A 22,696-nucleotide genomic window follows, 5' to 3' on the forward strand; every position below is an offset into this window, starting at 1 on the left:
ACTTCTTTAAAGGCTCTTTCTCCAAATACAGTCACATTCAGGGTGGTGGGGTTTAGGACAACACGAATTTGGGGGGGACACAATTTAGCCCTTAGTACCTCAGCACTTCTCGTTAGCCTTCATTGAGAATCCCTACTCTGGTTTTTTTTCTTTTTCCTGACTTCTCAGAAAAAGGAGAAAGGAATATTGTTACAGGAAAAGAGAATTGTGGCCAAAAAGGCCCTCCTGGACATTGTTTGATTAGAGGAAATGAGATGGCAACATTGAGGGTAAAAATAGAAGCTCAGAGGAGGTAATGCTGAATGCCATATAGGAAATATATTCCTCCTCATTATTCTTTGAAATCGTCTCTGTGTTAATATTATAAATTAATGCCTCAATGCTGAATTCAGAAGAAAACTCAGTGTATTATATTTGTGCTTTCTCAACTTACGGGTTCTTGTGCTCTGAGAATGGTGCATTTTCTTCTAACAACTCTCTTGAGTCAAAAGGTAGAACTCTAAAACATATTCTACTTGGTCTTCAACATTTATCTCAGACAGTATAAATGACATTTAAGAATTTAAATGAAAATATTATATTCCTGATAAGAACATTTTCTGTTAGCATTTTAGGTTACCATATGTTTATATGCTTTTCCTATAGAATGGCAAACATCAGCAGATCTCAGGCAGGCTTCAAGATGTCCGACTCAGAAAGCAAACTCAGAAGACTGAGTTGGAAGTTCTGGATAAGCAGTGTGACCTGGAAATTATGGAAATCAAGCAGCTCCAACAAGAACTTCAAGTAAGTCCTTTGCTGCTGAATTGTCCTTAAACATGAACAGGTATTAATAATTCTTCCTAATAGAGTGATTTATGATTTGAGGTCCACAAATCCCTTCAAATCTCTGATGGATGCGAGTATATACAATCTTATATATATCAGGAAACTCATAGACTCTCTAAAATTCTGCTAGACATCTGATTAACTTCTGCTTAATATTTACACATACATGGGTGTTTATCACTTTGTGTTTTAAGTTTTTAATAAATATGCATACGCACACATGCATAATAAATTAAGATTTATTGTTACTACTTTTAGGAAATTTTGACCTAAAATTATTCTTTTCAGAATTGTGGTGAGAATGTTGAATATGTTCCCTCAGGGACCTGGTAATTCTGTTCTTGACTTGTACATTAGGACCTAGTTCAGTTACTATAGTTTGCAGCGTAGGGACTCTGGAAGCATTCTCTATCTTGAGAGTCCTTTTTCTCTTTCAGTGTGGATTGAAAGTTTTTTCACTTTGCCACAGTAAATATAAACAAAGGCCAAATAGTATTTCATATCTGATTTAAACCTGCTTCCCTAGTTTCCCTGGGTTTTTAGTCCCCCTTTTATATACATGTAATCATTCTGAAGTGTCGTGACCTGCTTACATACCATTTAGCGCAGATCCGAAAGGCACCTCTCAGCCTGGGCCCGCTGCCATCCATCAGTATACTAAAAATTGTAAGGCTTCCAGGTATACCATGTTAACAAAGGCTTTCTTTTCCACCTTTTAATTTCAGCCAGTCATTCATAAATGGATTTTTGTTTAAATATTTGCATTTTCAATCATATGTACTTCCATTCTAGTTTATTCATAGCTGTGAGTAGTTTACAGCTACATATTTTTATACAAAGTTTCAAGAGTGATTAAATCATGTTTTGAATTTTTCAAAAAATTTGTAGACGTTACATAGTTTTAATAAGGCACTACTTTTTCTTTTTTTAAGGAATATCAAAATAAGCTTATCTATTTGGTACCTGAGAAGCAATTATTAAATGAAAGAATTAAAAACATGCAGCTTGGTAACACACCTGGTAAGTCTCTAAGGTTTGTTTTGCCTCTTTTATTTTCTGAATGACCATATCAATCATATTATGTTGCTTACTAAAATAGCATTATTCTTTTAAATAACCTTTTGTCTATAATTAAAAATTTAAAGGGAATGTGAAAAACATCACATGTTAGATTTAATAATAAAAAGTGTATAAAAAGTAAGTAATAATTCTGGTATATCTTTCTTTTTATTCATATATTTCAAATTAAATTCTTATATGTCAATTAAATGTTAGACTATAATTAAACAAGATCTAGGTTTGGCTCTAATACAGGCCTGTATGTGCATTTTGGCAATATCCTGCACTGATTGTAAAGAACTGTTTGGAGGAGACTTTACTATGAGGCCAAACCTGTGAGATTCTAAGGTGATAGTGTATAGTAATGATGGGCCTAAGCAGAATGGAGTGCCCTTCCCAGATCTTTTATATCAACTAACTGTGATACATGTAAAGAATTTTACCACTTGGCCGGCTTATACCTACGAAACAAAATATTCTAAGATAATTTGTGAGAATGTAACATTTTTCTTGATTCAAGTTCCAGCCAGAAAACTGGAAAAAAAAAAAAAAACTACATTGGAGAGCATTGCCAATAACAATGTAGCAGGAAGGTTTATTTAAAGAAAAGTCAGTCTTCAAATGTGTTAGAACTAGCTAAAGTATTCTAAATGTCTCCCGTTGAGTATTTGTCAGTCTTTCCATTCCAGGGCTCTTTATTACACTATTTGCTGTTTAGGAGGTTCAATTAATAGCATCCCTCTTCTTTGCCCAAGTTCTGAATAAATTGAGAAAAAAGCAAAGGAACAAGACATACGAATGACCAGACTATCACCTCACTATTGATAAAGCTGATGCTAGATAGTGTGGCTTATCTGTGAGCAGTACAGCTGCACCTTTAAAACACTGGGTGTGTGAACAAAGTAGAATATAGGCGTTCTGTGGGCAGTTCAATCTCAAGAAAGCAAAGGATATCAAGGGTATTGGCTGTGTATGCCAAGGTCCTTATCTGGAGTTCACCAACTAGTGAAGGGGGTGAAAAGAAGCTGGGAATACTGTGCTAGTAAAAAGCCCTTTACTACATGAAGAAAACACCAGGAATAGAGAAGTTCACTCTTGTGAACTACTCTTATTATGTCTCCCACCTTCCACTACTATGGTCTGTCCATGTCACTTCTCAATCTTCCTTGCACATGATTCTGTTCTTAGCTGTTCAGAATATATCAGCTCCCACTTCACCCCTCCACAGACATTCTGGAAGCAGGATGAGCCAGCCCTCCTGATTTGTACAGTGGCAGAAAGTATATCATTGTCCTCATGATTGTTGTTAGTATTTGAATTGTGAATGGAATTTAGCATATGTCTTATTGGAGACCTGGTAGAGTTACTCTTTCTCTGTGGAATATGATCCAGTTCAGCTAGTATGTATGTATGTATGCATTTTGTTTTGTTTTGTTTTGTTTTATATTTATTTTTCCTGTAGTCCAGTTCAAAATAGGAAGCTTTTGTTTGGAATTTGCTAAGTACACCTGTATCTCTTAGATTCCTCTCTCCTTAACAGTTATCATTTAGATTATCAGCCATGTGCCAAGAACTGTGCTAGGTAGTTTTCATGCATTATTTCCTTTAATCTTTACAACAACCCTATAAGGTAGTTGTTATTCCATTGTGCAGCTCAGGAAAACTGAGGCTCAGAGAGATTCAGTAGCTGCCCAGCGTGGTATAGTAGCAGTTCTCAAATTCCTGTCTGTCTGACTCTGAAGCCCAGATTGTCTACCATATTGTCTCTGTGTCTTTCAGTTACTTAACACAGTGCTCATATATATGATATAATTAAATTCAAGATTAAAATGTCCATTATTAGTGATGTTCATTTTGAAGAATACTACGAATGTATGTTAACTGTTGTTTTTTCACATCGCTTATCTCTCAGTTTAATTAGACTCTGAACTCCTTGAGGATAGGACACATGCCTTATCCTTTTTCCTTCCATTGAACATAGTGTGTTGCTTTGCATATAGTAGACATATAATTTAATGGTTAAATATTTGTTGAAATACTGGAAAACTGTTAGAATTATAAGAGAATTTAATAAGGTATCTGGGTAAAAAAAAATCTGCATATAAAAATCAGTAACTTTATATATCAAAAGTATTTAATTAGGATATATCATGAAGAAGGGCCTCACATTAGCATTTTCATTGTTAAAAATAAAGAAGTATACAGCTATAAATTTTTACTTACATACCTAAAAGATTCCTGGCTAAGTAGACACATGTTATGTTCCTGAATGAACTAGCTCATTATTACAAAGATGTCAGTTCTCTACTAATTCATCCATATATTCAGTTCTATTCAGATTTCTTTAAGTGAAACTTGTCAAGATAAGTTTCTAAGTGATTCGCAGATTTACCTAGAAGAGAAAATGTACAAGGGTAGGCAAGACTTGGTGTGGGGAAGAGACTCGCTCTACCAGATACCAAAACACAGACAGGAATTTGAGAACAACTACTGTATCATACTGGGCAACTACTTAATATCTCAGAGCCTCAGTTTTCCCGAGCTGCACAATGGGATTAGCAGCTACCTTACAGGGTTGTTGTAACGATTAAAGGAAATAATGCATGAAAACTACCAGGACCTGGAGTGACGCTCCACATGAGTAAGGTGTTTCACCAGTCTGATCCTCAGGCTCTCCCTCTATACAGTGGACATGATATCACCTACCTCATTTATGAAGTGATGGATATAAAGCTATTAATATAGAGTCTGGCCCACAGTAAATAATAGCAGCTACTGTAAAAGTAGCCTACTATTCATTCTTAGTACTATTGAGTACAGAACCAGTGCTTACAACATTTCCATATGAGGATCCGAACAGGGCAAATGGCCTCTGAATTTTCTCTTCTTTAGCTGATCCACATGATGCATGTCTATCCTTTGTCATTCTCTACTTACACCAATTTGACCAGACAGTAAATGTCAATTACTGGTAATGACATTTCCACCAAATGTAAATGTCTGATGTTTGTATTTCAGATTTAGGGATTGGTGTACTTAATAAAAAATCATTAGAAAAGGAAGAATTATGCCAAAGACTTAAAGAACAGTTAGATGCTCTTGAAAAAGAAACTGCATCCAAGCTATCAGAAATGGATTCATTTAACAGTCAACTAAAGGTATTTATATTCTATTCTATTCTATTCTATTCATTTTTAGTTAGCAGTTTTCTTATTTTGATTTAATAGAATGCATAATAGAAGCTATTATTTTTATATGTAGTACATTTTCATAATTTATTTGATAATTTGAGCTATACCAAAATTGCAAGATTGTTTTTAATGTTCTGTGTAGATGTAAACATTTTGTCATATAACTAACATATCGTTTACCAATAGTTTCCAGTTTTTGATAACTGTTTTTAATGGCATTTATACATATTGTCTTTGTCAGTGTTAGAGAACTGATCTCAGCCAGCAAGATCTGAGGCAAGGAAATTTTTTAAATAGTCCTGGTGGTAGAGGCTTTTTTTAACACACTAAATTCTATTTTTGTTTCTTTGTTGCAATTTAATTAACCTTTGTGAAATAATGCAATAATCAGTGAAATCCAAAGAATAATCTAGCACTATAAGCTTCGCATGAAAAGTAAGTTTATGATTCATTATTTGCTGCAATGGCAGAGCAGATGTCCACAATATACACTGTATATATACTGTGTATGCTTCTTATTTTGTACAATATTAGTTGTATACTGAAGCCATGTGAAAGAATATGTTAAAAGCTAAAAACCAAACTAATGGCACATTAAAATTTGGGAGTAGTCTCAGTTATTTCTTTTCTAACAGCTTAAAATTTTTAGAGCATAAAGTATTACATAGCTTTTCAGGCACTTTTCTCTTCATGTGACTTTTATCTTGCTGACATTTAGAATAACATCACACCAGTTATAGAAAAGAGACCACAGCGGCTTCAGTAAAGGAGGGAAAATTTGAGGTACATAATATTAACAATACATTTCATACCAGCAAATATTCTCTAGGAAAAAATTGTAAAGAAAACCAAATAATTTGTCATTGATGGACAGACAAGCCAGCCAAGTTGTCTTCCCTACATTATTTTTAAAAAATCTGTACATAGTTTAATTGGCTTTTTATCTGCCTTATCTTACAGTGTGGGAATATGGATGACTCTGTTCTTCAGTGCCTTTTGTCTCTGCTAAGCTGTCTCAACAACCTCTTCCTCTTACTTAAGGTTATTTTCTAATATCTAGCTCCTTTTCTTTGAGTTACTTTACTGTTTTCTTTTTTAAAAAAGTAAACTATTCTTTGCATTTATCTGAGTATCTTTGTTTGAAATAACATATATAATACAGACCTTTTTCTTTCTGTTTGCTTGAATATCCTTCTGCTGTCTAACTGCCTGTTTGAGTCTAATGCCAGAAATCAGTAGGGTTTCCCAGAGCAGTCTTTCTCATGATGAGCTCAAGACATTTAAAAATATTACCTGGTCCCTTACAACATCTCTATGAGTTGGGTTAACTGATAGGATGATTGCTGATTCAATTAAAAGGAAAGCTAAGGGACTGTGAGATTACATCATTGAAAATCATTATTTAAAATAAAACTTTTATTTTCTGAAATTCAAGGCAAAGTTATGTCACGTAGATACTAGGCTGCTTCCTGATACTACTATAAAGAAAAATATTAAAAGAACCAATAATGGTCTACGGCCATGCCACCCTGAACACACCCAATCCCATCTGATCTCAGAAGCTAAGCTGGGTCGGGCCTGGTTAGTACTTGGATGGGAGACCACCTAGGAAGACCAGGTGCTGTAGGCGTAAAAAAAATAATAATAATGCAGGGCAGCTCTAGTTACATCTAGGTACATGCACTTCAGATAAAAATGATAAATCACATGTATAAATAAATAGCACACTTTGTCGTGATAGCATAGAGTATTTAAAATACTCAGTGAATTCCTGTTTTAATATACAGCAGATCTTCAACATCATTTTATTGGAAGTCATTTCATTATGATGTCGATGAGATGTCGTAGGAACTTAACTCATTTATATCAATTGGACTATGGTAAAATTGGATTCATTACACATCGTTTCGCTTAAAATCACAGAACTTTTGACAACGTTGTAAGGACTTAACTATAGTTTAAAGAAAGATGCTCTATATTTACTGCTTGCTGACCTTAGTAGTGCTTGCTGACCTTAGTAGATTTTGATTGTGCATTCTACTGGGTACTAAAATGAATGGGAGTAGGGCAGTAGCACACACATGCACAGTGAGACAGGACCACCATAAGTAGAGCTTACATGTTACCTAAGCAGAGGTAGGGCAGCTTGGAAGATGGTGTCAGCCTTTCCTTTATGGTTGTAACATGAATTGCCAGATTATCTGGTCTTAGAACTTTTGCTACACATTGCACAGAAATTTAAATCTAAGTTTCTTCATCTATGAAATGAGACTTGATGATGATTTGTGGACTATACTTATACACATAAATCTGTCAGCATTTGATTCTCCACAGGCCAGCAGATTATTCTTATCTCTTGTTTTACTTTCTCCTGCTTCCTGCCTTCCAGCCTTTCACTGCTTATTGATACTTTCATCAGAGGCATTTAGAAAACTAAAAGGGGAGGAGACCTGTACTCTCAGAGTGCTCAGGAGACTAACTGTGGTGTTACAGAAAGCAGGGGGCCTTCTGTAGTCATCATGGTAAAGTGATACAGAGCAGTCAACATAGTACTAAAAAATACCTACTGAATTGTCAACAAGGAGACCTTCAAAGACCTTTCTGAAAGTGCCATTTCACTTGAGTAATCAGCAGAAGCTGGATTGCAGCAGATCAGGAATGAATGGGAGTTGAAGGGATAAGTGAGTGTAATCAATTTAAAGAGGAGAGTGAAGAGAGCATGAGGTCAAAGGAAAACTTTTTTGGTTTAAGAAAGACTTAAAAGATAAAGGATACAAAGTTTCAGTCATGCAAGACAAGTTCTGGGGTCTAATGTACAGAATGTTGACTATTGTGAACAGTACTGTATTGTATAATTGAAATTTGTTAAGAGGGTAGATCTTAAACGTTCCATAAAGGAAGGGAGGGAGAGAAAGAGGAAGAAAGGGTAACTATATGGAGATTGTTATGTTAATTAGCTTGATCGTGATCATTTCACAGTGTCTACTTATATTGGAATATCAAGTTGTACACTTTAAATATATATAATTTTTATTTGTCAATTATACCTCAGTAAAGGTGGGGAAAAAATAATTGGAACCACTCTTGGAGGGGGTATCAGCTTTCTTCAAGCCTTATGGCTACCTGGGGAAAGGATAGTTTCTATTAAGACAGAAAAATGGAAATCGACCACTCCCTTAGGCTACTTGTGGTGAAACAAGTATAATATTTAAAAGTATTTATAATAAGAAATTGTGTTTTATGGAGCCCTGTAATAGACATGTAGAAGGTCAGTGATCATTTTTACTCTTTTGCTCAAGTCATGCTAAGACAAATAGCAAAGCCAGGGGGTTCAAAGATGAGACATATGACAGGCCATTATACTAAGGAAATTCATACAATATCCTGTCTTCAGTAGTGAAGTACAGTGAAAAAAGTAATGGCCTAGGAATCTAAAGAAGTGACTTCTGATGTTATTCATGCCACTTGCTAGTTGTGTAGCTATTTGTCATTTAACCTCCAAACTTTGCTTTCTTTATTTACAAAAATACTGACAATATCTGCTCTGCCTTCTTTGCAGAGTCATATGATGATTAAATGAGATAGCATATATATGGAAGTACTTCTTTCCATCAGAGAATTTGAGGTCTCCCTTGGGAACCTCTTTCTCCACGGTAGGGTGTAATATTAGGAAGCATGGACCTAAAATGCTGCTGGGTGATGTGGGTTATAAATGTTTGTTTCTAAAGCAGAAGCTGTTAACCATTTTTATGCCATGGACTCTTCAACAATTTGGTGAAGTCTCTGGACCCCTTCTCAGAATGTTTTAAATATATAAAATGTATAAGATTATAAAGAATTAATCGAGTCATAAAAATATATATTTTTAATTACCCCCCCTCCCTACTTCCACCCCTGACCTACCATGTTGCCATCTTCCTTTAAGAATTGGATCTCTGAAGGCGGGGCATCTCCTCCCATATGCTCTCAGCGTGCACCCAGGGCCTGGCGCACCCGGGGTGTGGGCTGCCGTGGCTCCTCTGGGGCTCGAACCCAGGACCTTCTGTAAAGCGTGTAAAGCAGACGTGCTAACCACTACTCTATGGAACCACCCCACAAAATATTTTTTAAAAACAAATTTGTGATATAAGAATTATGTGCTTCTATATTAATGGATTAAATAACAATATCTAGCAACAGACCAGGCTTAATAATACCATAATTTTGAGCTCAAGATGTATATAGTGTGAATTCAAGTTATATATACTATAATATGAAAATATCTGATTTCTTTTGGTGAACAATATCACAAGTACAGCTAATATTACCTTGGTTTGCTGCTTATATTTAGAATTGAAGGAAATGTTATATTTCAGATAGAGATTAGTGAAAGTAAAGGTTAATTTTGTTCCTGTCCAAGTTCCTGGACTCCTGGATTCTATTTAAAAAAACAAAAACAAAAACAAAAAAACACCTTGGAAAGTCTGTGGCCCTCCTGTTAAGAATGCCTGCTCCAGAGTGAAGACAAGGTGATTGAACTTGCTGATTTTCTTATCTGTTTGTTCTATTGGTTACAGAGATTGGTATGGTAAAATCTTCCACTTTGACTATGGATTTGTTTTTTCCTATTTTATTTTTATAGGTGTTTTAAAAATAGATTTTGAGGCTGTGTTATTAGGTGCATACAAGTGCCCAAAGTCACACAGCTAGTAAGTGAAAGCAGAAATTCAACCAGAATAGTCAGGAGTTGACATTAAATGGTTATATTAAGTTATATTAAGAGAACAAAGCTGAAAACTTATAAGGTAAGTGTTCAACTTAAGAAACTATAAAAGACCAGCATAATAAAGTAAAAAAAAGTAGAAAGAAGTTAGTGAAACAGAAGACATATTTAATAGAGAATCAAGAAAGCCAAAATTTGACTCTTTTAAAGATTAATAAAATGAACAAACCTTTAGCAAGACTGATTTTAAACAGAAAATAGAAATAAGGAAAATTAGGAGTGAAAAGGAAATTAATTAAATATGTTGCAAACATTAAAAGATGAGAGGATATTATGACTAATTTTTTCACATAAATGTAAAAATGTAGATGAAATGAACAAATTACAATTTGCCAAAACTGACTCAAGAAAAAATAAGATACCTAAGTAGCTCTATAGTCGTGAAATATTTTAAATCTGTAGTTTAAAATCTTCCCTAGAAGAGAATCCAGACCCAAAGTTTTTACTGAAGGAACAAGTAATTTCAGTCTTACTCATGTTTCAAAATATAGAGAAAGAGGGAATATTCCCAACTTATCATAGGAAGATGTCATAAACATATCAAAATCTAATAAGAACAGTATGAGAAATTATAGGGCAGTTTAACAGAGGCAAAAATGTTAATATTAAAAAGTTGAAATTTATAAAAAGCAGAAATTTATAAAAAGGATAATCCATTATGACCAATGACCAAGTTGGATTTATCTTAGCCATGCAAAGATGATTTGACATATAAAAAATGTTTACTATAATTTGTCATACAAACAAATTAAGAGAAAAATGGTATGCTCATCTCATTAGATGCGGAAAAAGTATTTGTTAAAATTTAACATCCATTTATGATTTAGAAATGAAAAAATTATTAGTACATTAGGAGTAGAAGAGAACTTTCTAAACATGAAAAAGATACTCTGTCATTCTATTAAGACAGTTCTGTTCGTTAGTGTCGATTGGTTTACTTGTTCTCAGTTAGCTGGTCTGGTATATTTAACCAGGACTTCCTAGAAGCAGTGACTTAGCTCAGAATTGAGTCTAATGATATGAACTTCTAGGATCACTGTAGTCAGGCAGAGGAAATGTTTGTGGAAAGCCTTGTGGCGGTCTTCAGATCTTATCAATATGCACAGATTATTGTTTATGCATTTTTATTTATCTAGTAAATACTAATTAAATATCTATACTGTACCAGGCTCTCTCTTGGGGTGGGAATATGTTGATGACAGTCCTTTTGTCAAGAAACTCCAGTGGAAGAAACAATCATAGTCAGAAGAAGTTGGATATGATAGTGGAACACACAGAATGCCTTTCGGGGGAGCACAAGGAAGCTCATTAACTCAGGCACTGGAAGAATAGTTCTAAAAAAGGAAGACTTGGAGCAGTATTTTAAAGGACAAATTGGAGGACTAGCCTTGTAGCCATGTTAAGATGATTTATTAATTTGGCTTCTCTTTACTCTTCTTTTAAACCTATAATTTTCCTCATTTATGATTTCAGCCAATAATAATAGCTGCTGTTCATTGAAAACTTACTCTGTGCCCTGCACTTTCATAAGCACTTAACCTGTATCAATGCATTTAGTCCTCACAATGCTATGAGATATGTACTGAAATTAACCCCATTTTACAGATGAGGAAACTGTAAAGGACTTTGGCGGTCTTATTCCAGACCTATGCTCCTAGAGTCCATATCACTAAACCATACTGCTTCTCTGTAGATTATAACCACTATATTCTTTTTGTCAATAGAATTTAGAGAAAGATGCAACAAAGAGAACTGTAGAAGCTGAGATCTGTGAATTTTGCTGTGCATGCAGTATTTGTATTGTTATTGGCTTAAGCTACAAGTCTTGATCTCAGACATTCTGGGCATAGTCTCTGGACACCACATTGTTCTCAGATGAGATGCACCATTTCAATCAAGTTAAGAGTTCACCTGTAAATGTTTTATTTTTGAAAAGAAATAGAGTTGGTGGGAGGTTGTTTTGCAGAGCGGGGGGTGTTCGGTTGGTTTGAGTTTTATTATCATGAGTGGATCAATGCCCAACATTTTTCACTGAAACACTCCATCTAAATACTGTCTAAGCTCTCACCTTTGCCATGACACCTTTTGCTTAGTTTTTTGTAGCAGTGTCAGTTTTTCTTTCCTTTACTCTAACCTTTTTCTACTCTCTTATTCAAGATTCTATAGATGTCAAGTAAAAGAAACTCAGTTCAAAATAGTTAAGCAAAAGAGAGTGGTTATAAGAAGAGTATGAGAACCACTAACTGAATCAGTAAAAGAGCTGCTGGACAGTTTGTAAACTTTGAGGAATGAAATCGGAGATTTGATTCCCCCAGTACTCTCTTTCTCTACGTCTGCCTTTAATCTTTGCTTCTTTCTTGAGTTGACTTCATTGCTACCCCTGATAGTATCACTTGGTACTGGGGCAGCTCTGAGTTTACCTTATCTTCATTTAATAAGCTTAGAGAAAGAAAAACTTCTTTCTCTCCTCTTCAGTATATTTGAAGCCCAGGAAAGTATTTGGGCCCAGCCTGGATCATGTGCTTATCCTTTGGACCAATCATTCTGGACGTGGGAGGTGAGGTTCTATGATTGATTAGGCCCAGATTAAATGACCACACCTGGGTGGGAGTGGGAGGAGCACTGAATTTGACAGAGTCTTCAAAGGCACAAAGAAGTGGGGATCCGTTTCCCAAAAGGAACAAGGGTGCTATTAGAAGAGGGAGAGAAAAGGCTGAACAGACAATCAGAAGTTTCTGCTACGGTACTTATCTATATCCCACATTTAGGTATTTTTCTCTACTTTGAGATTGTGAACTCTTTGAAGGCAAAGACTGTATATTTAGTATTTAGATGGCCTTGGATTGGATGGATCCCTTGTGAATCTTTATAGCATTCGCATTGAACTAGATACTCAATAAGCAATTGTTTATTTCAGTTCCTGTTTGGAATACTTTTCATTATTTTGCCTCATTCTAGTCATGGTTTTAGGTAGATACTATCTTTACCATTTCTAGGTCTTAACTAAATTATTTAATAATTCTGTGTGTAGTTCAAAATCTTATTGGATAAAAATTATAGGTAACTTGATTTAAACTACGTGTCAAAAATATGACTTAACAAAATTCCTCTTCGAGGAAACTGTTGTAACAAGGAAACTGTTTTCCCATAGTTTAAATGGGTTGCTTTTTTATTAAAAATGAAGTACCAAATCAAAGAATTGACTTTGTAAAGATTCTTTATTAGAAATGAATTAATACAAAGTAGATAATTTTAACATGTATTGTCCTCAGAGGATTAAATATGTATTGTATTCAATGTTTTGTTAATCACTTAGATTAAAAAAGGATTTTAACTTTTAATATTTTTACTTTAACTTGCTTTAGGATTTTTGTCTTTTAATGCAAGTGACAGATTATTAGATAAGACAAATATTTTAAATCAATGGCATAATTGACTTATTTTCATTTTGTCCTTAGGAACTGAGAGAAAGCTACAATACACAGCAGTTAGCCCTTGAACAGCTTCATAAGATCAAACGTGACAAGTTGAAGGAAATTGAAAGAAAAAGATCAGAACTAATACAGAAAAAGAAACTAGAAGATGAGGCTGTGAGGTAATATAGAATGTTTTATACTTTATTACTATTTGAATTCTAATTTTGTTACCAATATCTCTAGTTTGACTAAGAAAATTTAAGGAGAATAAAGGATAAATAAAAGGATTATCCTAAGATGCTAATTAGATTCTAAATTTTAGAAATTCAAATCCTTCTTTTGGGGACAGAGTTTACAATAGCCAATTTTATGTTTCATTTGTGAAAAATATGGACTTTGGAGTCAGACCTGAAAGATCATTAAAACTAAATACTTAATTATATAGAATGATAAGACTAAGTATAGAATGCCATGTTGATGCAGTTCTCTGAGATACCACTGAGATATTTCAAGTGTCTCCATTTATAGCAAGGAGAAGTAAAACAGTTGTGTCTGAAGCATAGATCCATTCATTTGAGACGTCACATAATTTTTTTCTTTCAGTAAAGGCCTGTTTCTAATATGTTCCTCTGTTTCTTTCAAGTTCTCTAGTGTCAGAAATTAATATAGTTAACAAAAATTGATGAGCCAACATTCCTTTGCCTTAGAGTAGTTACTGGGAAGGCGAGAAAGACACATTACCGTATAGGAGGCCTCTTAATGACTTCTAACACATTTTTATTGAGTGACAGCTATTGTCTGTGGTGCAGGTGTGCTCTGGGTTACTCTTACTCCTAGATTCCTCATGTGTAATTCTAGTAAGATATTCAGACAGTGAAACAAGTATTTATAATACTTTTTACTCCAAGACTCTTCTACTTTTGTGGCCCCTAACAAGAGAGACTAGAATAATATAGAATTAGAGGCAATGAAGTTCAAACTAAGAAGGTTTTTATTTGCCACTTAATTTGTGCCATTTAACACTGCAGAATGAAACTGCGCAATAGCTAACACAGGTAGTCACTGTGTCAGAATTTTCTGTTGACACATGCAAGTATTTTGATATCTCCTCATTACTGCTCACAAATTCCTTTTAGGCCAACAGACCATATTAATAATACACATTTTCATTTCATTCTTCATCCTCTCCCATTATCGTACTGTGGTAGAGGGCAGAAATCAGAACAGAAGCACATGAAGGATCAGTTCTAAGAGCTGGGTCTTAGTATTACATCTTGATTTCTTGGCCATTTGCTCAGGTATATTTCCTTGTTGTTTCAAGCTACTGGTATAGGTTTTCACATTGTAGATGTGGCCTCTTGCCCTTTATCCAGCTTCTGAGGCATCTTCTGGTTCTGGACCAGTTTCTCATCTACTAACTCATACATAAGAAACTTTATCGAAATTTAATTTTATACTCTCTTAACTCTCTAGTCTTTATCCCAGTAAATATGTTGGGAGTACTCTAATAGTGGTGTTCATAATGCTATGGGAATTCAAATAAATGCTATATTGGGTCTTCCTAGGCATGGGAGGGTGTCAGAGATAGTTTCTTGAGAAAGCGAGAAAGGGAATATTGATTGAAATTAAGTAAGGACTGCAGGAGAAGCGTAGCCCTCAACAGAGCCAGATGTCAGTTACACAAAGTGCTGGAGGAAGCAGTCTGTGAAGTGATAGAGGGTATAGGAGGATTTGCAAAGGGTTAAGAGGAAGCTAGTCATGGGATAATGAACCAGGAGTTTGAACAGTAAGAAATTTGGGGATGAAGAGAAAGGGTTGATAACTCAGTGGGTCTGCAGTTTTTGGAGTTATCCAGGATTTCCAAATTCCTCCAGGAATTACAGGAATAGAGACACGGAATTTAGCCAAGGTTTCTGTCACGGTGGGGCATAAACGCCTGCAAATCCCAGCGATTTTTACTGTCTGTGATAGTGTGTGCTGAGACTTGGAAAAGCTACTAAATATAATGACAGCTCTGCCTCATAAAAAATATATGCAAGGAAGAACTATGGTGAGCATTAGTTCTAATACTGAAATGACTGAGTCTGATCACAGATTATCTTGACTAGCTAGAAACCAAGCTATTATATAGCTACATCATATGTCATAGAAATATGTACAGAAGCATGGACCTATAAAGAAAAAATGCTCTATTATCTAATGAATGAAAAAGACTTCGAAGTGATAATATAAAATGTAGATAATCTGACCAGAGCATTTCCTATTTCCACAAAGTGACTGAACCCCAAACACAGGGATTAGGTAGGATGGTGGAATAAAAACTGGAAGGCAGTCTTTGTGCAGAATCTAGAGACAAGGGAAAGAAATTGAGATATAATTTTTAGATTTATTTTCTGAATCGTTGCATTTTAATTATTTTCCTCTTTTTTCCTTAGGTTTGGGAGCTAGCTGGCAGGAAGGAATTTGAGGGTGTGGGAAATTGTCAGTCATACTCCCCAGTTCATCTCTTTGTCCAAGGCTCCTCTCTTAATTAATTGGTTTTCCCTTTCATCCTGATCCCCACTGTTTCTACACACCCAAATAATATCTATTTGCTATATAATAAATACATAATTATATGATTATAAATACATAAGAAATATGTAATATTCAATTCGTCAGGAGTAAGACTTTCTATTACATTTTTATTTTGTGTAAAAAAAATTTTAGGGCATTATGCAAACTCTTTTTCTTCTATTTAAAGGAAAGCAAAGCAAGGAAAAGAAAACTTATGGAGAGAAAATCTTAGAAAGGAGGAAGAAGAGAAACAAAAACGACTCCAGGAAGAAAAACCCCAAGAAAAAGTTCAAGAAGAGCAGAAAGCTGAGGAGAAACGATGTAAGGATAAGGATAAAAATATAGGATTTAATTTTTTTCTGAGACAGAGCAACAAGAAAAAAATAAAGATCCTGATGAGGTGGGGGGGAAGAAAATTAAAAGCAATGATAATATTAACCTTTTTCTAAACTAAAGTTGGATAAGAAGTAAGTAGGCTTATTAAAACAGACTGAGGGTAGAAATCTTAAAACATGAAGAAAAGATAATTATCAATACCTATGAACAGACCATGACACGGTTTTTTATAATTGAAGTGTAAAGAGTTTTAAATATTTTATTCAACCAGTATAACTAAACTATTTTATTGAAACAATAGAATTTTAAGTCTTTGCACATTGAAATTTTCTCAAAACATATACTTTGTTTTTGATATATCTCAGAGTCCATTCCTAAAATCCTTTAAATATTATATCTCTCTTGGATGTACAAATCATTAAATCTTTATTAATGATACAATATGTAGAAAATTTTATAATCTAAAGCATTTATTTTACAAATGAACAAAGTAAAATATTTTTAATCTTATCAAGTCTAGTGTATTTGTGAGCCTTTTACTGTTTATCTTTTAGAACCATACTGACAAATCTATAGATCTTTCTTCAGTCAGCCCTGTTTACTTACTAACCTTCTCGTTTGTGACCTCTCTTTTTGTGCTCTTCTTCCCTGTTATCTTCTGACTTCACAGATCAAACTAAGCCTCTTGCTGCTTAGTCTCCTTCCAATGTGCACAGTTCAGCCTCCACCACTCCCACACCTTCCCTGAGATCCCTGCACATGGCACACCTGACAAGTTATCTCTCTGTTTTACTGCCTCCAGCTTAAGATGAACATTCTTGTTTGCTTTAATATTGATTCTATGACTATTTAAGTCCTAACAAGACTATACAAATGGATTTTCATTATACTATTTGATGCTCAATTTTTTTTTTTAATTTTAAGAGCTCTTTATTAAGTCATAGCAAAGATGCATGTATATGAAAGTAGCAAGTAATGACAATTATCTTCTCTTAAGGTGAGCCAGCTAGTGCTTTGGTGAATTACAGAGCATTATATCGCTTTGAAGCAAGGAGCCATGATGAAATGAGTTTTAATTCTGGGGATGTAATACAGGTAGGAAATAAAGTATTTTTTTTTTGCATGAACAAGCTAAATACAATGTAATATATTACTTTATATAATACAGTAGTGCCTGCAGTTTCACTTTCTGTAATTTAAGGTACCCATGGTCAGCCACAGTCTGAAAATATCAAATGGAAAAAAGTCCAGAAATAAACAATTCACAAGTTTTAAATTGTGTGCCATTCTAAGCAGCATAATGAAATCTTGCTTTGAATTATCCTGTTGTTCCACATTTCCATGCTGTATGCACTCCCCACCCATTAGTCGCTTAGTAGATATCTTGGTTATCAGGTCGACTATCTCAGTGTCGCAGTGCTTATGTTCAAGTCTGCATCTCTTTCCATTACAAATATGTGGCTTTCTAACTACTTCTTTTTGTTTCCATAGGTTGATGAAAAAACCACAGGAGAACCTGGTTGGCTTTATGGTAGTTTTCAAGGACGTTTTGGCTGGTTTCCATGCAACTACGTAGAGAAAATGCCATCAAGTGAAAAATCTGTGTCTCCTAAAAAGGCCTTACTTCCTCCTTCAGTCTCTTTATCTGCTACCTCAGCTTCTTCTGAGTAAGTTTTTAGCTAACAATGGGGTTTGTATAGCTCTGCAAATGTATGAATACCTAATATTATTTATGTCAACTTGCTTCTTAACCATATTATAATCTGTACTGGACTCTCCAAGAGTATCTCTTGTTCCAAATTTTATACTGAAATTTAGTAAATTAAAACATAGGTCAGTAGTTTGTGAATTTTTTTCCCCACAAGTTGTGTTTAAACACAGTGTATACTAAGATACATTGGTAGTACCTCATTCAATTCTAAACAATTAAGTATACTTATATCAGAGTGTTACATTTACAGATCACTTTCTTCAAATCAACCAGCATCAGTGACTGATTACCAAAATGTATCTTTTTCAAACCTAACTGTTAATACATCATGGCAGAAAAAATCAGCTTTTACTCGCACTGTGTCCCCTGTATCTGTGTCACCTATTCATGGACAGGTAAATATCTTTAATTTTTGTGTGCTTTATTCTTTGACATTGCTCCTAATTCATATAAAATAGAGTGAATATTTTTGTACGAAGGCATTATTTGCTCATTTAACTAGAATTTGTAGCATTTGGTTTTATTCTTATTCGCATGTGATGTGAAGAAATTATTACTACTTAGAGGTTTCTCAACAATTCATTCTCATAGTATCAAGTTGCTAGCAGCTAAGATTTCTAAGCTCAAAATAGCATATTTACAAATCTGATTATAGTGTTCTTAATTTGTAGTTATTGTAAGAAGAGATTTGGGCTTGGGGGTTTTTGTTTGTTTGTTTTCTTAAGTCATTTGTGTGGGAACTGTATTATATTTAGCCATTGATTTAGATGTAAACATTGCAAGCATTGGTACATTAACATTGTTAGAAAGAAATTGCTGACTTCATCAGTATAGAGTCAAGTATGAGAAGTATTGTAATAAAGGTATCCTACAAAGTCTTGAGTGGTGTACAGAGAAGAAAGCATCTCATTTAATTTGTGGGAATTGGAGCAGGCTTCACAAAAGGCAAGGTATTTGAGAACCTTTGAAAATAAGCAAGATATCACCAAACAGAGAAGGAAAGTTATTCCTGTGAAAGAGCAATTTGGGGAAAGTCATTGAGGCATGTCAACACAAGGAGTTTGCAGGAAACAGAATTCTTTATAGTGTAGCTAGAGTGTAGGATTCATGGAGAAAAGGTTTAAGAAGTGAAGTTAGAGCTAGAGATTGAGGTTTATGTGTGAAGTGTTTAATAACATGCTAAGTGACTTGGCAATAGAAAGCTTCTGAAGGTTTTTAAGAGAGAAGTTGAGATGTATATTTTAGGAAGATAACAGTGGTGGTAGTTTAGAGGCCACATCGGTGGAAGAAAGCAAAGGAAGGAAACTTGGTAAGGGAGGATATTACAATAGCTAAGTACCAGGAGCTGATGTGGTGAACCAATGTCACAGTAATGAAAATGTAGAGAAGAGGAGATGGATTTTTAAAAAGTATTCAGAATTGACATAAAATTCGCAATCTATTGCATGTGGCAAGGGAGGAAGAAGTTGGAATTAAAAAAAAACCTCTTCAGGATCTTTAGCTTGAGTACTGAAAGGATGTTGCTGTCATTGTCTTGGGTATGCATTGCAGGAGGAGTGGGTTTGGTAGGTTCTAAACATGTTTATGTATTAGACTTGCAACTTAGGGATCTGTATTAAGGACATTCTGGTGGGAAGGCCCAGTAGGCAGTTTGATTTACAAGTCTGGAGCTCAGGAGATAAAGTTAGAATTAAGATATAGATTTCAGAAGTCATAGGTATAAATAAGATTATTTAGGGAAATTATGTAAAACAGGAAAGGAAAGGGGCTGGACCAAAGAAAAGGCATTGATCACCAGGGAGTAAGCTTCAGGAGCTGCAAGGGTTTTAGTGGTGTCAGCACTGTTCAGAGATCAGAGAAAATAAGAGTTTGGAAGAAGTTTTTGGCTTTGATGTTACCAATGACCTTGTCAGGAAGAAGTTCATGGGTACAGAACCTACATTAGAATGGATTGAGGGGTGAAATTGGAAAGCAAATTTAAGACTGTTCATTCTTTAAGAAATTTGGAAGTAGAAGTAAGTAGAAAAACATAGAGATCAAATATTCAAGAGAGGTACTTCACAGTGTTACAAAATATTTTTAGAAAATGGGAAGGCTTAATAGAAGATTTAGAGCATAGGTAAAGCGGTCAGCCTTGTCAACCGAACAAAACCACTCTTTCCTCTGAGAGAGAAGGAAGAAATAAGAATAAGAATACGAAGGAGAGACAGAAAGCAGAAAAGTGGAGAGAGGCTGAACACAACCACAGCTCCATTCCTAGTGAAGTAAGCTAAATCCACTGCAGGGAGAAGACTGCAAACTGGAAGAGAGAGAAGGCTTGCAGTAACTCTGTCCCTTTTTATTCGTTCTGGGATACTTCCTGTTCCAGTGATATTTAATGCCAAGATGTTTCCTTGAATGGTAGGTGTTCAGTCTTTAATTTAAAAGACAGCTACTCAGATGATTGTCATAAATACTTTTAAATCAGTGGATTAGGGTTATCTTCAGTCACCATTAGCAATAAGTCACCACCACACCAAACTGGTCTGCTGTTTAACTAGTAAGTATGTTATGTACTTGGAAACAAAGTATGGTGGTTTTTTTAATTTTGTGATTTTGTATTCACAGGGACAGGTTGTAGAAAACCTAAAAGCACAGGCCCTTTGTTCCTGGACTGCAAAGAAAGATAACCACTTGAATTTCTCAAAACATGATATTATTACTGTCTTGGAGCAGCAAGAAAATTGGTGGTTTGGGGAGGTGCATGGAGGAAGAGGATGGTTTCCAAAATCTTATGTCAAAATCATCCCTGGGAGTGAAGTCAAGAGGGAAGAGTAAGCATTTTTGTGTGTTTACATGAGGTGCGGATGTTGGTGTTTTCAGTAATGAGTCAGCCATAGTATGACTGACTGTACAATAAAATAAAAAGTCTATGTTTGAGTTTGAATATCAGAAAGATTGTTCCTAGAGTGAAAAAAGGCATAATTTATTTATTTATACCAGTTTTAGAATATCTTTTATTCTAGTTATTTTAGATTCCTGAAGTTTCCAAAGTGCTTAAAATTTTAGATCCGTTGCTTTTTTGTGCCATCAGGTCAGTTAGCATAGTTTCTTTTCATTTCCTTTGGAGCATTTCTCCCTTGTTTACTGTAAATTGTCAGTATTTAAATAAATCTTTACTGAGGGCCTCCCTTTTGCCAAAGTGGGGCATTTTATCTCTGGCCCTCCAGAGTTCCTTGAAGATCACCTCTTTTATTGCTCACAACACACTGTGTTGTAGTAATTTACTTTCTTGCCCACATCATAAGCTCCAAGAGGATGAGGTCCACCTCTTTTTTTTAAATTTGTTTTTCAGTTTTACCATAACTAGTGTAATGTTAATGCTTGATATCTGCTCAGTCATATCAACTCAAATGAATAAGGAGAGGAGCAAATGAATGAACAAATGAACTTTCAAATGAACAAAAAGCAAAAACTATCTAGATAAGGTCTCTGGCCTTTATTTCCCACTCTGTAGGGGAGTCAGGTCATCAAACATCTTTAATATAAGGAAATAAGTATAGCTATGGTTAACTGTCTCTCATGTTTTATGTGGAAGTTGATCTAAATAGAAAAACAATCTGATTTAATGAAAAGGGGCTGGCCTTTGGAAATCAAAAGTCTCTGCTATTTTTGCCAGGCTATATGGAATAACCTGCTTGCTCTTCAGTTTTCTAATTGGTTGAATGAAAAGAATACACTAAATGATCTTTAAAAACCCTTTCAGTGCTGAGATTCTCTGTAACAATTTTTAGTTCAAATGCAGAAATTTACTTTTCTGACTTAGAAGTGTATAATGAGAACAGTAACAAGAATTACATGTGTATGCTGGCACTGTGCTAGGCCCTTTATGGGAATTACCTTATTTAAATTCCATAACATTTTACAGAGAAAACTTAAGCACAAAGACTTAAGTTTAAGTGCTTTTTAAGGGGCATTTTTTCCTAAGTTTTCATTCAATTACTGATCTTTTCTAACAGATAAGACATGTAACTTGAAAACCTATGGTAAAGGAGAATTCAGCACTAGACAAGGCAGCCCATTCAATTGTTGCCACAAGTGGTAATAAGGTCCTACTCTATTTCCCTGAACCCTGCCTCAACTATGTGATTTTCTCACAGACCCTGGGGAGGGAGCCCTGGTGCATCCTACACATGTCTAGTTTTTAGACTCCACAGTCTTCCAAATTTTTAAAAACAGTTTCCTGGGTTAAATTGGAAATTAAAGCTATTCTTGTCCTGAAATATAAAAATAAAGTTCTGTTACTTTTTTATTGTCTGGTGTTGCTCAGTGATATATTTACGTGTCTTTTTAAATGTAATGTGCTCTAAACGAATAGTGAAATTTATGCATTGCCCTTGTTTTCCCCTAAACTAAGCTATGTCCCTCCCATATATGCTTTACCAAATAACTGCCCATTTACCAATCCACTTGTGTCTTTTAAGATCCTTTAGAAAGGCAAAATATAGCACATTTGAAAAACTTTATAAATCATGTTGAAATTATTTTAATATATTAAAAAATTCAGAAGTTTGTAATTAGGCAGTTCTTAATCCACTAGGATTTTGTGTATGATAATATTTCTAGCCTTGGGTACTGAGATGGTTAATTTAATTTTAGAAAGCCCTAAAAGAATGCATTGCTAACTCCTGCAGTATTCATCAGATACCTTTGTTTTTTGCTTGTTGATGTCCTTTTTTGTTTAGTTGTTTTTTTAATCTGTTGATGTGTTTATTTGGCAGACCAGAAGCTTTGTATGCAGTTGTAAACAAGAAACCTACCTCTGCAGCCTATACAGTTGGAGAAGGTAAGCTTTAGA

The 22,696-nt window shown here is 34.7% G+C and overlaps 1 protein-coding gene and 1 non-coding gene across 8 annotated transcripts in view; both read left to right on the forward strand.

Moving 5' to 3' along the window:
• The window catches only part of ITSN2 (intersectin 2), a 109,888-nt gene that overhangs the window by 51,804 nt on the left and 35,388 nt on the right, over positions 1-22,696 (forward strand). For 6 of the 7 annotated variants that reach the window (XM_039887691.1, XM_039887690.1, XM_039887693.1 and 3 more), the window contains 10 exons: positions 646-786; positions 1,761-1,848; positions 4,906-5,045; positions 13,299-13,435; positions 16,000-16,133; positions 17,146-17,243; positions 17,640-17,815; positions 18,110-18,254; positions 20,467-20,672; positions 22,620-22,684. In XM_039887691.1, the coding sequence (XP_039743625.1) occupies positions 646-786; positions 1,761-1,848; positions 4,906-5,045; positions 13,299-13,435; positions 16,000-16,133; positions 17,146-17,243; positions 17,640-17,815; positions 18,110-18,254; positions 20,467-20,672; positions 22,620-22,684 (1,330 nt within the window). Of the gene's footprint in view, positions 1-645; positions 787-1,760; positions 1,849-4,905; positions 5,046-6,038; positions 6,120-13,298; positions 13,436-15,999; positions 16,134-17,145; positions 17,244-17,639; positions 17,816-18,109; positions 18,255-20,466; positions 20,673-22,619; positions 22,685-22,696 lie in introns of all 7 variants that reach the window. The other variant, XM_039887695.1, reaches the window with a different exon arrangement.
• LOC120622349 (5S ribosomal RNA) lies at positions 6,590-6,708 on the forward strand. Its single transcript, XR_005658472.1, has one exon. It is a non-coding gene; the product is annotated as a 5S ribosomal RNA (ribosomal RNA).

Source organism: Pteropus medius, unplaced genomic scaffold (assembly GCF_902729225.1).
Source record: "Pteropus medius unplaced genomic scaffold, Ma_sr-lr_union100, whole genome shotgun sequence".
NCBI classification, from domain to species: domain Eukaryota; kingdom Metazoa; phylum Chordata; class Mammalia; order Chiroptera; family Pteropodidae; genus Pteropus; species Pteropus medius.